The sequence below is a fragment of the Condylura cristata genome, unplaced genomic scaffold (assembly GCF_000260355.1).
Source record: "Condylura cristata isolate star-nosed mole 26May11 unplaced genomic scaffold, ConCri1.0 scaffold00024, whole genome shotgun sequence".
Lineage (NCBI taxonomy): Eukaryota > Metazoa > Chordata > Mammalia > Eulipotyphla > Talpidae > Condylura > Condylura cristata.
In genome coordinates, this window is record NW_004567125.1 from 15,562,879 (window position 1) to 15,578,694 (window position 15,816).

At 34.6% G+C, this 15,816-nt stretch overlaps 1 protein-coding gene across 1 annotated transcript in view; it reads right to left on the bottom strand.

The window, feature by feature from the left end:
• Nucleotides 1-15,816, bottom strand: part of F5 (coagulation factor V (proaccelerin, labile factor)) — a 52,509-nt gene that overhangs the window by 27,553 nt on the left and 9,140 nt on the right. Inside the window, exons 4-10 of the mRNA XM_012728912.1 lie at nt 10,670-10,882; nt 9,065-9,208; nt 6,486-6,707; nt 5,349-5,514; nt 2,434-2,602; nt 708-807; nt 153-364 (exon numbers count right to left, since the gene is read on the bottom strand). Coding sequence (XP_012584366.1) covers nt 153-364; nt 708-807; nt 2,434-2,602; nt 5,349-5,514; nt 6,486-6,707; nt 9,065-9,208; nt 10,670-10,882 — 1,226 coding nt within the window. The remainder of the gene's footprint in view (nt 1-152; nt 365-707; nt 808-2,433; nt 2,603-5,348; nt 5,515-6,485; nt 6,708-9,064; nt 9,209-10,669; nt 10,883-15,816) is intronic.

Genomic DNA, 15,816 nt, shown 5'->3' on the forward strand with positions numbered 1-15,816 from the left:
AAAAAAAATAACCAAAGAAATAACGATATTAAATTTTCAATAAAGAGAATTACTTGATATTTACTGTTCTTAAAAAGGAAAATCCATATTATTTACTGTTCTAGCCAGAGAAAACTGGAATTTCTGAAAAGTTGTCTTAAGAACAAAAATACCTGTATGCCTCGCTTGTCCAGGGATCTGCTTTTACAAATTAGAAGTAACCCTATAAGCCCAGAGGCTATATCCCTTATAATGTCCACATTACTATAGTATGGTCTTGTTAAGCACTGGGCATCATTTTCTGTGGGTTCATCAGACTCTAGGATGTTCCACTTATAAGTATAGTTTTCCCCTGGTTGAACTGCTCTAATTATGGTATCAGCACCTGAAAGAAAATATAATTAATTTTTTCATGATAATATACAAAACGTATAAATAATTTGAGCTCTAGAGTCAATTAATACTAGGAAAGGAATATTCTTTTTACATTAACCTCAATTGATAGAACCCTAGATAGCATGTAGTCATTAGATATTGTTCCACTAGAGGTCACTATGGCACTAACAAAGGACACTAACTTTGTAAACACTATCCCATAAAAATATCTGAATTTTAGGATACCCCTACATCTATACTCCCTGATTGCACAAAGGCAAAGAGGTTAGTAGAAAATGTGGTGGCTTCTCAGAGGTCAATAGTTTCATTCAGTGGAAGCAAATGATTCACACCCAAGTTGGAAGAAGAGTTGACTTGATCTTCATAAGGAGAGAAGGTCACTCCATGAGGGTAAATGTTGTACACACGGCTTGCCATATTTTTGAATACAATCTACAAAGTTAAATAAAAGTAATTTAATGTCAAGCAATTAATATATGATGCTAGCTTTGTATATTCACCTGGTATAAGTGTGTGGGTGGGTGTGTACAAACTAGTTCTGTTTATTTGAGCAGCAGCCTCCTCTATCACCTGGCAGAAGAACTAAGAGTGCACTCACAGTGGAAGGTAGAATGACAGGCCTAACCTTACTAGTGATGTTTTCTTTACCATTTCCAAATCGGTTTCTATCTCTCTTGCCCTCTCCTTTGGAATATGCTCCTTTCTATGTTGTGATTCCTCTCTCCAGTTAGAGGAGAATCTTAGTACCACTGCTGTTGAAGCCATCTTTATCCCAACCCCAAATTATGTTGATTGAGGTAAACTAAATTGATAATTTATATCTGTACCTGGGGTTTTAGGTTCAAACCTCTACAAATATATATTTTCATGCCCTGTCCTGCACTGGAGCCCCAATTCTACTTTCCCATGTTTCTCTGGGCCTCTTCATTCCCCCAATCCAACCCTGCCACTGTCCGCCTATGGTTGCCATAATTTTGTGGCTATGTTAAGAATTTATTATTGGTTTGGCTTTGACTGAGGAAGTCATCTTCATTTTCAATGAGCTATACTTCCACTTACTTGGGGCACATAAAAAGTATTAGAAATTGGGGAAGGGAAAGAGAAGGTAAAAGCAATTGAGTTTTGTTTTTTTATTATTTTTAAATGAGCAGAATAGGTCTTGTCTGCTGATATCCTCTTAGTTCATCCCCATGAAGAGGTAAGGGGTGGGGGGCAGGCAGTGTTTATGCAGCAGTCCTAGGTAAGCTTCTAATCTTCAAAAGAGAAACTTAATCTTATCTTTGACTTGGTTGATTGGGAAAGCCTTTGGGTCATCCTCATCTGTAGATTATCTGCATTCCAAGTCTTCTGTAACCTTTGTTCTCTGCTACCAAGTTTTTATCAAAGGCTTGATGATGTGACATAACATTTAAGGAAAACGATCAGAACACTTACAGCTCTTATATATCTCTAAATTTATCTTCACCAGGTACCAATCACCAGCTAACTATATACCTCCAGCGCATTGAAAGATTGTTTTTTAATTCATTTGTGTTTACTATGTGTGATCAGCCATAACATGTTAAAAGGTGAGGCAGCTTTTTAATTTATTGTGCCAGTTATGGAAATTTTATCAAGGATTCTATGCATTTCATCACACAGCATCCTCCTTTTTAAGATCCAAAGGAGAAAGTCCTTTTGTAACTTCTTGACTGCTATGGATCTTGGCCTGCCATATTTCCTTTTTTTATTTTGGCTACTAGAAACCTTGAGACTAAATTTGCAGACAACCTTGAAGAAGCACATAGTGTGTGTTTCAATAGATTTATCATTGGTTTTATATTCTTTGTCTCCAGATTATCCTTTACCCCCGACTTTTGGTGTTACTCATATATAATTTGATAAATTGTCTCAGATTATTTGCATGACAAGCTTGATAATGTTATCAATAAATAAAGATTAAAAGCTGCATTTGAATTTAAAATTTTATGAATATATTTTTCTTTTAAAGGTGAAAGAAAATTTTTTTTCTATTTAAAATAACCAGTATTTCTATGGTTTTCGATTTCTGTTACTTACTTTAAGTGTGTCTCTGACCTGGGCTCTAATAACAGGGCCCAAAATTCCATTTTCATTGATATCCAGCCTTTTGGTGAAGGACTCATCTTGGTACTGTCTATAGACGACCTTCTTATAATGCTTTCCAATTTGGTTTGAGAAATTATCCAAGTGCAGAGATCTGTATTTCCTTATAATGAAATGAAATTTTAAAGGTATTACACCATTGTTTTTTTTTTTTTTTCAAATAGATACCCCAGTAGAATGGTGAAACCCTGGTGCTTATAAGTTTTACCTTTGTATTAGCTAAAAGTTAGCCTTCTTAAAAAGAGAGAGAGAAAGAGAAAAAAAATCTTAATCTAGTTTAGCAAAGTTCTGTTTTTTGGAGAATTGGCAATATCTGAGGTGTACTCTCCCCTCCTCTCATTGATAAAATCAACTACGTCTGGTTAATAGCAGCTATTTTTATTTGCCTGTCATTCTGATGGCAATGGGAGACCTCATATCTCTGGGGGAAAAAAAAGTTTACACTAGCTGCAAGGAGAGGACATACTAAAAATTTTTTCTTAAGTCTCTCCTGTGCCCTTATTGACTTTCCATGTGTTTCTCAATCTCTAAAGCCATTCCTACTTCAGGAAGTTTTCACTGTTTCTATAGTTCTACAATCTACCCAGTTCTGGTGCTGCCTGAAAAGAAACCATGTTCACTCAATCCAGTATCAGCTGGAGTAAATGATTCTGTGGCAGCCATGTGAACCACTTTTAACCTTGGTCCACTTTATTTTAGTTTTCAAAAGTAGAAAATCCATGATAAAGTTTACCCATTTGAGATATTTATTTTGAGCAATAAAAAGCACTGTTGGCAGAGTATACTGGGTTCCTATGTTAGTTCTGTCAGATAATTATTGTGATATTGCACAAGATCCCTTTTTGTTCAGAAACTAAAATTGTTTGAATAGCAAATTCATTTACATGAGTTTGATTAAAGTGAAAACTCTTACATAATATATCTCCTCAAACTTAACTTCCCAAACTCTCCGCATTTTTTAAACATCCACTTGCAGTAATTTTATGTAGACAATTGCAGAGTATTTTTAGGCAAATAAATATAGCTATGACTTGCAAATATATTCTAATTCTTTCTCATGTAATAAAAGATAGCTATTCACTTACTCTGTGCTACACCTTGACCTTTTTTTTTTTTTTTACATTTTCCAGTTTTCTTAAGGTCTAGTGATGATTAAAAATTGTATATAGGGGAACTTGTACAAGATTTCAGTTGTGTATATTTGCAGTGTATGTAACAATTTATATATGTATACACTTGATTACCACAAACTTATTAACACTTATTCATCTCACCTAGTTAAATCATGTATTTCTTGTGTATGTGTTTATGTGTGATAAGTTACAATCTATTATCTCAGTAAATTTCAAGCATATAATACAGTAATATTGACTGTAGTTATCCTGCTGCTTATTAATGTATTTGCCTTATAACTGAAAGTTTATACATACTTTGACCATTATCTTCTCACTTTCCTCATGGAAATGATTGCTATTGATATATATATATATATCTTTTTTTTTCCAATACTGAATACTGTCCTCATAGATATATGATTTGTAAATATATTCTCCCATTCCATATGTTGCCTTTTAATTTTTTGGATTTTTTTCTTTCACTGTGAATAACCATTTTAGTTTAGCTTAGTCATACTTGTCAATTTTTGCTTTTGTTGCTGGTGTATTTGGTCTCATACCCACAAAATAATTGCAAAGACCTATGCCAAAGAGAATGGGGGGAATGAATTTTTTTTTTAAAGATTTATTCATTTATGCATACAGAACTGGAGAACAGGCCAGAAGTGCAGGGGTGGTGAGAGGATTCACAAGAGACAGAGTGGGGAGGAGAACAGGCAGATCATTGAAGTACACTGCTGAGCGGAGCAGCGGTCGGGTCTGCCGCACCATGTGGGTCACCTCTGGGGTCAGGGATCAAACTGGTGCTGAAGTAGCTTTAGCTTCTTAGTGCTGTGTTTAACCGCTACACCACCAGGGAGGACATGGAGTGAACTTTTTAATGAAATTAATTCTTAAAATTCATGAAGATGGGACATCTTTTTATTTGTTTTCAGTTTCTTCTACCAAAATATTACAGTTTTCAGTGTGTAGATCTTTCACTTCCTTTTAAATTTTTGTTTAAATAATTCATTGTTAGTGTTAATAGATACAACTGATTTTTGTGTGTTGATTTTTATAGCCTGCAAATTTATGGAATTCTTTTATTAGTTCTAGTAGTTATTTTGGTGGATTTTTAAGGGTTTTCTAAATATGAAATGTAATCTACAAATAGAGATAATTTTAACTTCTCTCTGGATTGCTTTGTCTAGGATTTCCAGTACTATGTTGAGAAGTGATGAAAGTAGGCACACTTGTCTTATTCCTGATCTTAATGGAAATTTAATGGAAAAGATTTCAGCTTTCACCATTGAGTATAATCTTATCTTAGGGTTTGTTGTATATGTCCCTGGTTATGTTAATGAACACTCCTTTTAGATTTAATTTATTGAGAACCTTTATCACTAAAAGAAGTTTGTAAAATATCTTTTCTTCATCTATGGAAATTGTTATGTGATTTCCTAATCTACATAATAAATAAGAACTGTCTTTAACTTGAGAAATTAAAATGAAGTTCTTTGAATAGTTTGAACACTGTGCTTGGAAGTACCAAGTATTTAACAAGTATTAGCTATTTCTATCACTACTACTACTATTACTACTATGGTATGCTGAGTTCCCTTGGTGATTTCGGGATAATTTTATATTGATTTGACAGTCAAGAGATGTCAACTTATGACATTTCACCTCATACTTCTTGGACCCCATTGATGATGCTTCAAACCTTCAACAATGATAAGAACCCCTAGTACTCACTTATCCATGTTTGCTGGTATTACAGGTGCATAGTCCCAAATGACTTCTTCTGCAGCAATGAAGTATTCCCATCTCTTCATGTACCGCCTCTGGTCACGAGTGAGTTTCTTAGTTTTTCTGGTTTTCTTTGGGCAGTTCTTAACATTTAAGGAAGCCTGCATTCCAGCTAAGATGGTACATAAATATAGTAAAAGAATATGAGAAAAGAAATTCAAGCTAATTAAAAAACATATATGCAAAAAGAAAAAAAAAACATGTGTGGATGGTTTCAATAATAATGGTGAAGGTAATATTTACACAAACTTTGGATATTTTGGTTTGGACCTTTTTCAGTACAGTTAAAAAGAGGGCAAAAGTAAAAAAAGAATGAATGATGAACTTGGGAAGAGAAAGGAAATTTCTTGTAAGTTCTAAATCCTGAAAACTTTGAGTTAGGTCTTGTTGAATTCTTATTTTACCTATTATCTGTCTTTCTCATTTTTTTTAAATGTAGATAATACTAGTATATATATAGTATTTACTATGTGAAATGAGTTAACACAAACTGTGCTTAATCTCAATAAATGTACTTTTGTTGTTATTTTATTATCATCTAGGACTCTAACTTCCCAGCATACTTAGATAATCTTATTACTTCTAATATAATTGACTTCTCAGTATGAAAATAAAATTAAATGATTCCATGTGCTTACACACATTATTTTGGGAACAAAATAATAGTGATGCTATTTCCTTACATTTTCCTCTGTTCGCAAGAACTCCTCCCAACAGTGTGTAGTAGTAGATGTTTGTCTCATACTACAATCTAGGTCTTTTCCTTTATTTGATTATTAAATAAAATACTCCAAGAAAGAATATCTCTATGATGCATTCATGTTTCCTTCCTCCTTTCTCCTTTTGAGGAAGTAGAAGCTCTTAAACTTTTTTTGCTTCACTTTAAGCAATCTTTGTTAATTCCTCAACTTCCTCCATCCCTAGCTGAGGTGTTATAAGTCTAAGAACACAGTTCCTAAATTCTGTTTTTAGTGCCCAAGGCATGCTAGCCTGTTGTGTGGGTAACTTTAAAAGGGCAAAGGAGAAGGAAGTTGGTGCTTGGGAAGACAGGTTTCCACATTAATAATCAAGACTGTTTCTTACCTTGAAAATGTTTTGGGATGAGAGAAGATATGATCCACTTCCCCTCTGGGCTCATAGTCATGTTTGCAGTGGTGGACGTAGCACTGACGAGGGTAATGGCTGAGATTTTATGATGGTTCTGCTCCAGGACTTGACCACTGAAATGAATGGAGAACAATTCTGGTCCAGAGCTCATTCCAATCAGATGCCAGCTGACATGGTCATAGGCACAAACTGTAACATCTGAGAGAGAAGGGCAAATGGGGGCCAAAACAGTCAGTCTAGCATTTGTGATAAAAATAATTCACTCACCAGATACAGATCAAGTACCTGCTGTGCATGAGGAATAGTTGGTAATTTGAGTGATTTAGATACTCTACTGTAGTTCCTACCCTGAAAAAGCAGACAACTAGATGATGGGGAAATTAGTAGTCACAATTGACTTATAAGTGACATTAGACTAAAGCCCAGAGATGGGGTGTGTTAGTTTAAACACAGGGATTGCTAAGGTACTAGACCAAGGAGAGGACCAAGTCAGTGACAACTCATCCTACTTTACCCAAGATGGAAAGGTTTCCCAGGATGCAGGACTTTCAATACTAGAACTGGCAAAATTCTGGGCAAACTGGAGTGGCTGGTCACTCTGGAACTCATCTGGGCTTAGTGGGAGGGGTCACAAGAGTCTCCAACAGTGTTGAGTTGAAGGGTCTCTCTGCTGGTTAGAGGTCAAATCTCTGCTAAAAGGGAAGGTGTGATGATTTAAGGATTTTATATTGCTTCTTTATCCACTTATTGTCTTAATGACAAAGTAGTGAATTACTTCATAGGTTACAGGATCTACTTAAAATGCAGTGGACAAGTCTTCAGCCCACTGGGAACATTTCATGGAAAATAATGAGAATTGAGTTTTGTTCTTTCTTTAATGCCACAGTAACTGAGAAAATGAGATACCAAACCTGGCTCCTATCCTTGGCTTAGTTTTTCAATTTCATATTTATAATCAATAAATACTAGACAGTGGGCTGAGCATCAGTCCCTTATCCACAGAGTGGCTAAGGAATTTTCTCTTTTAGACTACCCTTGTAATAGGGCACTGCCATTCCTGGTATCATGGAAGAAAACCAGCATCTAGAACCTGAGAATAAGAAGCTAGGAGATAGGAGTGAAAGATAGGAGGGTATAGCAGATTCATTTATTCATTCACAGAAAAATGCTTGTACTGAACAGAGCATTTTATAAACTATCATATTTATTTGGTTTACATTGCTCCATATATAGTTTTACAAACAATATCTTTTCTTTAGCTTCTACAAATATTTCCTAAACTTGACTTTCTTAGTCCAAATTATACTTTTTCAGCAATAAGCTAATAAATTCTATTTCTGAACTTATTCTTTTTTATTTTTGTGTATATGGTTTGCTTATTTTTTTTTTTGTCTTTTATGCATTTAACATGATTCTCATTGCCAGGACTCAGATACAATTTCTCTTTTGACTTCTTCCTTCTAAATCTCCCTGTACTAAACATGCTATTAAATATATATAGATGTAGATAAATATTAAAAGTCCTCTGCACAAATGATTAAGTCATTTTTGGGAAGTAAATAATTTGAGACAAGTTAGTGCTGAAGAACCACACCAACGAGAAGTAAACAAGGTTTGAACTCAGGTCGTTTAAGATCAATTAACTAAGGCCCAAGTTTTCAGAGTCCTGATTTTAGGACTCTGAACCAAAAGTCAGAGTCATCTGAGTGTATTTGTAAGACCCCGGGAGGGAGCAGAGTCAAATGAAATACAATACAATTTAAATAAAAATTTAGACATCAATAATGACAATTTTTGTTTCTAGTAATTGAAGCAATTTGTGATTTTAAGATATAGATAATTGTCTCTGGAAACGTTCACATTTTAAAATGTGCTTAACTTATTGAAGTATAACTTTAATGTTGCCCACTCACTGTTAGGATCTTTGGTTCTAAGTACTTTATACCAGAGAAAAGTTGAAGTGATTTAGGCTCCCCCTACTCACATTTGCTATTATTCTTTAATCACAAGATCTGTACAAAAATAGAAAGAGAAGGCATTTTATATGCCTTTGAATATTATTCATCACCATTTGAAATGCTAGCAGCATTATTGTATATTGGTATTTCCCCTCATTTCTTATTCATCTTCACTGTTTTTTTTTTCACATATATATTTTGTCAGACCCTTCCTGCTAGGAATTGATCTTGAAATTCTGTCCTATGCCTCTGTGGGAAAAGGCATAATTACCATGTAGGAGGGGCCACAGATTCAATGAAGGAGATGAGCTGATATCCCAGAGGTCTCCCTGGAGATGTAGATTAAGGTGAAACCTATTCAGAGCTCTACCTCTAATAATTCTACACACTCCTCTTAGGTAACTTCCAATTTGTCTGTTATACTTGCTGATTAAAAGATTATAATCTCTTGATAATCACTGAACTAGGTTATGTTAACTTTTTGATTAAGAGTTGAAAAATAGAGAATATGGACAACTTTCTTAGAGCACTACAGAAAACAATAGGACCAAGTTATGGATGATTCCACTATTGCAGAGTGCACAGCTCACATGTTACCTGGCATGGTTCCATTTACATAGCCATTGACTGTGTACATTAGGGATGGTGAGTGGCTCCAACTCTTGCTTTCATCAAACACAGCAAACATCAACACATGTTGCTTGTCATACATCTTCTGAATCCCATCCTCAGTGAGGGTGCCTATTTAAGAAAACACATACATTCCAGTAGTATCCAGATAGAAAATTTTCAAATAGTATTCCTGGAAAGCAAAGACTGGTAGGTAAGAAACTAGTTGTAATTCATACTAACAACTTTAAGAAGTTCTTTTTAAAAATAGCATTTTTTAAGTAATGATGATGGGCAGATTATTAGAATTAGGTGTCACATTAAGTGTTTATCCTTGGAACTTCATAGTCTGGGGGAATGGCCTTTATAGGTTAATTTTATCAGGCATAGAGAAAAAATCCTTTGGTGACTGTCAAGGGTTTACTGAAAGTATCAATTTCCTCCAGGGTCAATTTACCAATACAAAAGTATCTTAGTTGAATGCCATCTCATTTGTATATGTAGTGGGGGCACTAGAGAATTGGTTGAGAAGGTTAATGATGAAAAATGCAGCTCATCATAAAATCAAAGAAGCATTTTAATAAGTTTGAATGTTGGTTGGTGCAATTGCAATATCTTCTGTATACTAAGTAGTGCTATGAATAAATGAATTAGAAATATAAATAGCTATAGTATATGTGTAGGCAAAGACAGATGGTGAGTCTATCATGTTACTTCCAACAATGCAGTTCATTTTTAGTTGGTTATTATTTTTTCTTTCTTTTTTTTAATATTTATATTATGACTGGATTTTTTTTTAGATTTATTTATTTATTCATACAGAACTGGGGTACAGGCCAGAGATGCGGAGGGTGAGAGGATTCACCAGAGAGCCAGTGGGGAGCAGAACAGGCAGATTGACGAATTACACTGCTGAGGGGTGGGCCAGGAGAGGTCTGCTAGGCCATGTGAATCTCCTCCAGGGCAGGTGGGGATCAAACTCATGCTAAAGTGGCTTAAGCCTTTTAGTGCTGTGCTTTACCCACTACGCCACCAGGGAGGGCCTGGGCTAACTTCTTTTGGGATAAAATTGAAGTTCAAGCTTGTGCCTCAGAAGCCCAGCCAATATAACTCCTTACAAAGTCAATTTAGTATATTTGACACCAATCAACCAAAGTGTCCAACTTGTTTATGAAACAGCAAGTTGGAATGTTGTGTTTGTAGACCAAATTCAAGTCTCGGCTATATTCTTTCATAATTCTTTCAGCAGAGTACAGGCTGCTGTACTTTCAAAAAGACTTGTTCCTGAGGTGAGTATTATAGATCTTATGAGGATGGCTTCAGAGAATACTGTCAGGTTGGGATTTACTTGGTAGACACAACCAGGTCTGAGATGAAGTAGGGGTTGGAAGAGACAGAGGAAGATTATAAATCTCTTAAATTTGTGTTTTATACACCCAAAGACCAATCATTAACATTTTCACAATAACCTGATTTCTCCATGGTCTCCCTGTGCTTTATTTATGAAAGGTACCAAGATTCTCCCCAGCATCATTCTATAGGCATATTACTTACCACCATGACATCATTCTTATTGTGTTGTTATTGTTTTACCTTTCTTACAAATAAGCAGAGGTCCAATAAGTCCAGAGTTGAAGTCATGTATAAGGTTTTCATGGGAGTAATAGATGTGTGTGAGGCAGGGAGGGTCATCTTGTGTGGGCCCACTGTCCTCACTGATAATCCATTCATAAGTATATTCCTGGCCTGGTGCTATAACATCATCCATCTTCTCCACAGGGAATGTGTGGTCCACGTAAGATGCACCTGCAGAAAGAAAAGCCCTGAAAACATCTGAACATTTCTGAGAACTATTTTTTTATATATATAACAGTTTATTTTTATATCATCTTGTGCATTTTTTTTTCATCTCTGCTGTAATCCCCGTGGGGAACTGCTATTTTTAATCACTCACAAATCTGGAGAGATATGAGATGTATAGGCCTTTCTGTAGCACTTGGGATAAATATATTTCATTATTTGTAACAATTTATATATATCCACTTCCATGTCTCTGTAATTACAAAGACTTTTATTACATGGTGATCTTAAGTGAACAGAAATGCTACTAGGAAGCTTAGAGTTAGCAAGTTAGTTTCTCAGAGTATCTACATAATTATTATTTAAATATAATCAGGCAGTTAAATCTCCTTGATCAGTAAAGCAACTCTGACTAGATCTGTTTTTTTTTTTTTTTTAGTGGTTCCATCTTAGATTTAACTATGTTAGCCTAGGTTTAGAAGTTTAGATGCTTTACATCTGAAGTTCAGATGCCTTCAATCTGTACTTTATGTACCCAAAGACCCACCATTAACACTTTCACATGCATTTGACTTTCCCTTCTGTTGAGAGAGGTGTGTTGTAGAAATCTCTTCCTTATTGAAGAGATTACTAAGGATGAAAAGAAATGCAGAGAGCTTAGTAGGACTTTCAACAGCAAAGGAAGATGTGGCTAAAGATGGAGCAAGTGAGGTCAGGAAGGGAAAAGTCAGTGTCATAGCCAAGTGGGGTGGGCAGCTTCCCCTAGTGGAGGCTTTCCTCATTTAGTTATGTGAAAGTCTCAATATCACCAGCCCATGCCAGGATTGCTCTTTGGACTACACAAATTTAAGTATGACCTACCCTTACTTCTTTCTTGAGTCCTATTATATGTGATTCTTTTCCTTGTTACTAATTCTCAGTCATTAGTATCCCCTTTGGTTCTCCAGATATGTAAACTTTCATCCTACCCCAGGATCTTTGTAGATACTATATCCTTGACCTACAGTGCTCTCCTGTCTTTCTTCCTTTTGATAAATGACTCTCATCCTTCAAATGTCAACTTTAAATATAAAGTTATTCCTTCCTTGATCTGTGACTGTGCTGTATAATTTTTCTTTTATAACACTTATCACAATTAATAATCAAACATTACATGTCATTAATTTAATTTTCTCCTACAAGATAATTTTTTGTGTCTTGCTCATTTCCATGACCAGAATATGAACTTCTTGAAAGCAATTGTGAAGCATATTTGTCTTAGTATCCCTGGTTTCTTTAACCTAGCATGGAGAAGGCACTCAATGAATACTTACTGAACACTTCAGATGTAAGATCCTGTAGGCTAGAACCAAGTTTATCAAGTCTTGGCTTGTGGGTATATTTTAAGTTTACAATGGTGTTAAAACTAATTAAATGCCAACATTAACAGTGTAGAGATATTATATAAAAATCTGGGTTGCTGGCTTCTCAAATATACAAACAAAAAACCTGGGGATCTGGTGACACTGAACCAAACTCCTGCATAGAATTTCACTAGCTCTGAGACCTAGCTGCCCTGATATACAGGAAACTGACTCTGATCACAGATCTTACTGAGGCTCATTTTTTGCTGTTGGATTATCCTCCTAGTTTGTGACCTTTGTGCTACTGGAAAGCTTACGATAATTCTGTTCTTTCCCCCTCCCAATTATTTGACACTGAAAACCAATATTTACTATAGGTTGATCTTTCACTTTGTTTAAAAAATAGTTCAAATATTAAAGTTATCAAGAGCTGAGAAATGGTGAAATCCTAAATAACTTTGAATAATAGTAGAAGCCACAACTAAACTGCATTGTTTATCTGAAATGTAAACCCACTAATATAAATATCTAAGAGACCATTACACTTGTGTTAAGAACTTATGACTGACTTTCTTGTTACATCAAACTTGTTTTTAAACGAGGGTTTCACATCCAGGTTTATTTGAGCACATGGTGGTTTTAAAATGTTCATCTAGTTGACCAAAGAAAATTATTCATAATTCCATTAACAGGTTAGTTAAATATTACTGGTGAATGATGAGTATCTTGGAACAAAGTGTGAACAGTGTAGAATTTCACATGGGGTTAGATTCTGGTATTATACTCAGGAAGGATACTAATGAGATAGTTTGGGGTAATTTTATAAGTGCTTCTTTTCACTTAAAAGTATAATTTTATCTTTAGTCTAGAATAAAATAGTTATTTCATATCTTTGATTTTGTATCCTACATAGTATGAAGGATGAACTATAAATGTATGTGCACTTATAAAATGCATTCTTTTGGTGAATCTGATGTTGTAATAAAAATAAAATGTTAAAGCTTTTAACTGAAAGAGGAGAAATGGACAGGAAAGACTATCGTGCTAGGATACAAAAAGTTCTTGTTCAGCTTCTAGTCACAATTAATTCTTCACACAAGCAAAGCCCTTCATTTTCTATTTATCCAATTCTGTTCACTTCCAGCCTGGTTCATAGTAATTTGTTTACTCTTTTCAAGATGCACTAATTATTTGCCAAGAAGTTCTCAGTATGTTTTTTTTTTCAAATGTAAAATGGTGTGCACAAGCTTCTAGAAAGTGCAGATAGATAAAGAGCTGCTTTGGTTGCTCACTAAGATGCTGGTTCACCCAATCCTACTTTGTTACTGATTTTTAAAAATAGCTCTTTTCTGTCCCATTTAATAAACTTAGTGGATGTTTTGTGCTTTCAAAGATTCGAAACATTTTTTTAGAAGCTATAATTTAGAAATGGGTATATTTGAATGCTGACATTTTATATAAATACCCTAGTTCACTGAACAGGAATGTAAGTCTTATTGAGAGAGAAAGGATAGTTGAGATTTACAAGAAATATTGCATTATTATTATTATTGCATTTGTTTCAGCTATTTACCTTACACTCAGAGAAGTTTCTCTGTAAGATCAAAACATATATTTAGAGTAAACATGAAAAGATAATCACCTATATTATATCAAGCAGTGGCATGTTTTGGAAGAACTTAGAAGACTTATTTTTGTATCAAGAATTTTGTAATACATGACAAAAACAATCTCTGGTGGAAATTTTCTTGTATTTTAATTTTTATTTGGAGAGTTGGCTTACCAGCAGACAATTAATTTTGTGATATAGCATTTATAACATAACTCACATTTAAAATATGAATTCAAGAAAAATATTTAAATCACTCTAAAATAACCTTCAAAAATCTTTTGAGTAACAAAATTTCCTCACAGGTGCAGTATCTCCTTCATGTAGTTCAGTCAAGCTAGTTATAGACTTTCTGAAATGTTAGCCCCAAGTGGAAGCCCATTAGTGACTAGTTGCAGATGTATTTCCTAGTTTAAAAAATAGTATTATTTAATATATTTCTAAAGCAAATATTCTTTAGAAATTTTTATAAATCATGATTTATCCATCCTGTCAAAAAATTTACTTGTCCATGCATTATGGATCATTGAGGACTTCTCCAAGCACACATTGGAGGGAGTGTCACTGGGAATAATTTGAGTACATCCAGGTGCTACTTGCCATTTATGTTAGATGCTGCCAATTTATGAATGAAAATGAAATTTCCACTGGGAATAATAAAATCTTTCCTGGAAAGTTCATAATTCCAACCCTATGCCAATTCTTCACATAGCAAAGAATTAAAAAGCAACAATTCTCTAAGTCACATAAATAGACATTACAAAGTCCATGAACTAAAGGCATTTGAGATAAACAATACCACAGGTGATAGCTTAGGTCTTCCTTAGAGTCAGTTTACTCCACAGGCTACCACACCTGAGATTCTCCATGCAATTTTAGTTCATTTTGGCATTTAAATTCTACAGGAAAGTTTTATTTCATCTGAGTAGAAATAAAATGATAAGCATAATCCATGGCCTTCAAAGGATACAAATTTAATATGTGCATGATAAATAGTTATGAAATAACCACAGCTGTCATTATTGAGTGACAACTAGGTGCCAAGCACTTTGCATATATTATGATCAATCCTTGCAATACCTTATATGGAGGAATTAGCATCCCCATTTTATGAGAGTTACTGGTGAGGGGAATTGCCTGGTTAGGGTTCAAACACAGGTCATTTCAGGTCTAAAGGCAGCATTCTTTCAATGCTCTCTTCTCCTTGTAGTTGATGAAAAGTAGGTCCTCAGATCCTTGACAGGGTTTAAAGATCAACTCTCAGATAAGGAAGAATGCTGTCTCTGTTGGATGGCTCGCTGGTTAGATTGAGTAAGGATTGATTCTTCTCTCAAGCCTATTATATTGTCTCAATCACCCAATCCATCTCTCAAATATCTACCTTTGTAGATAAAAGAATCTGGATTCTTGTGTATCTCGCTCAGCTGTTGATAAGTTATCTCCTGAGAAAATAGTAAGACCACAGAGGATGTTTTTGAATTTTCTCTATGTGTCAGGCATGAAGATGTTTTATTTTAACACATAGGATGCAATAAAAGGAACAAAAGTCTTGTCTCTCATCCTTCAAATGTCAACTTTAAATATAAAGTTATTCCTTCCTTGATCTGTGACTGTGCTGTATAATTTTTCTTTTATAACACTTATCACAATTAATAATCAAACATTACATGTCATTAATTTAATTTTCTCCTACAAGATAATTTTTTGTGTCTTGCTCATTTCCATGACCAGAATATGAACTTCTTGAAAGCAATTGTGAAGCATATTTGTCTTAGTATCCCTGGTTTCTTTAACCTAGCATGGAGAAGGCACTCAATGAATACTTACTGAACACTTCAGATGTAAGATCCTGTAGGCTAGAACCAAGTTTATCAAGTCTTGGCTTGTGGGTATATTTTAAGTTTACAATGGTGTTAAAACTAATTAAATGCCAACATTAACAGTGTAGAGATATTATATAAAAATCTGGGTTGCTGGCTTCTCAAATA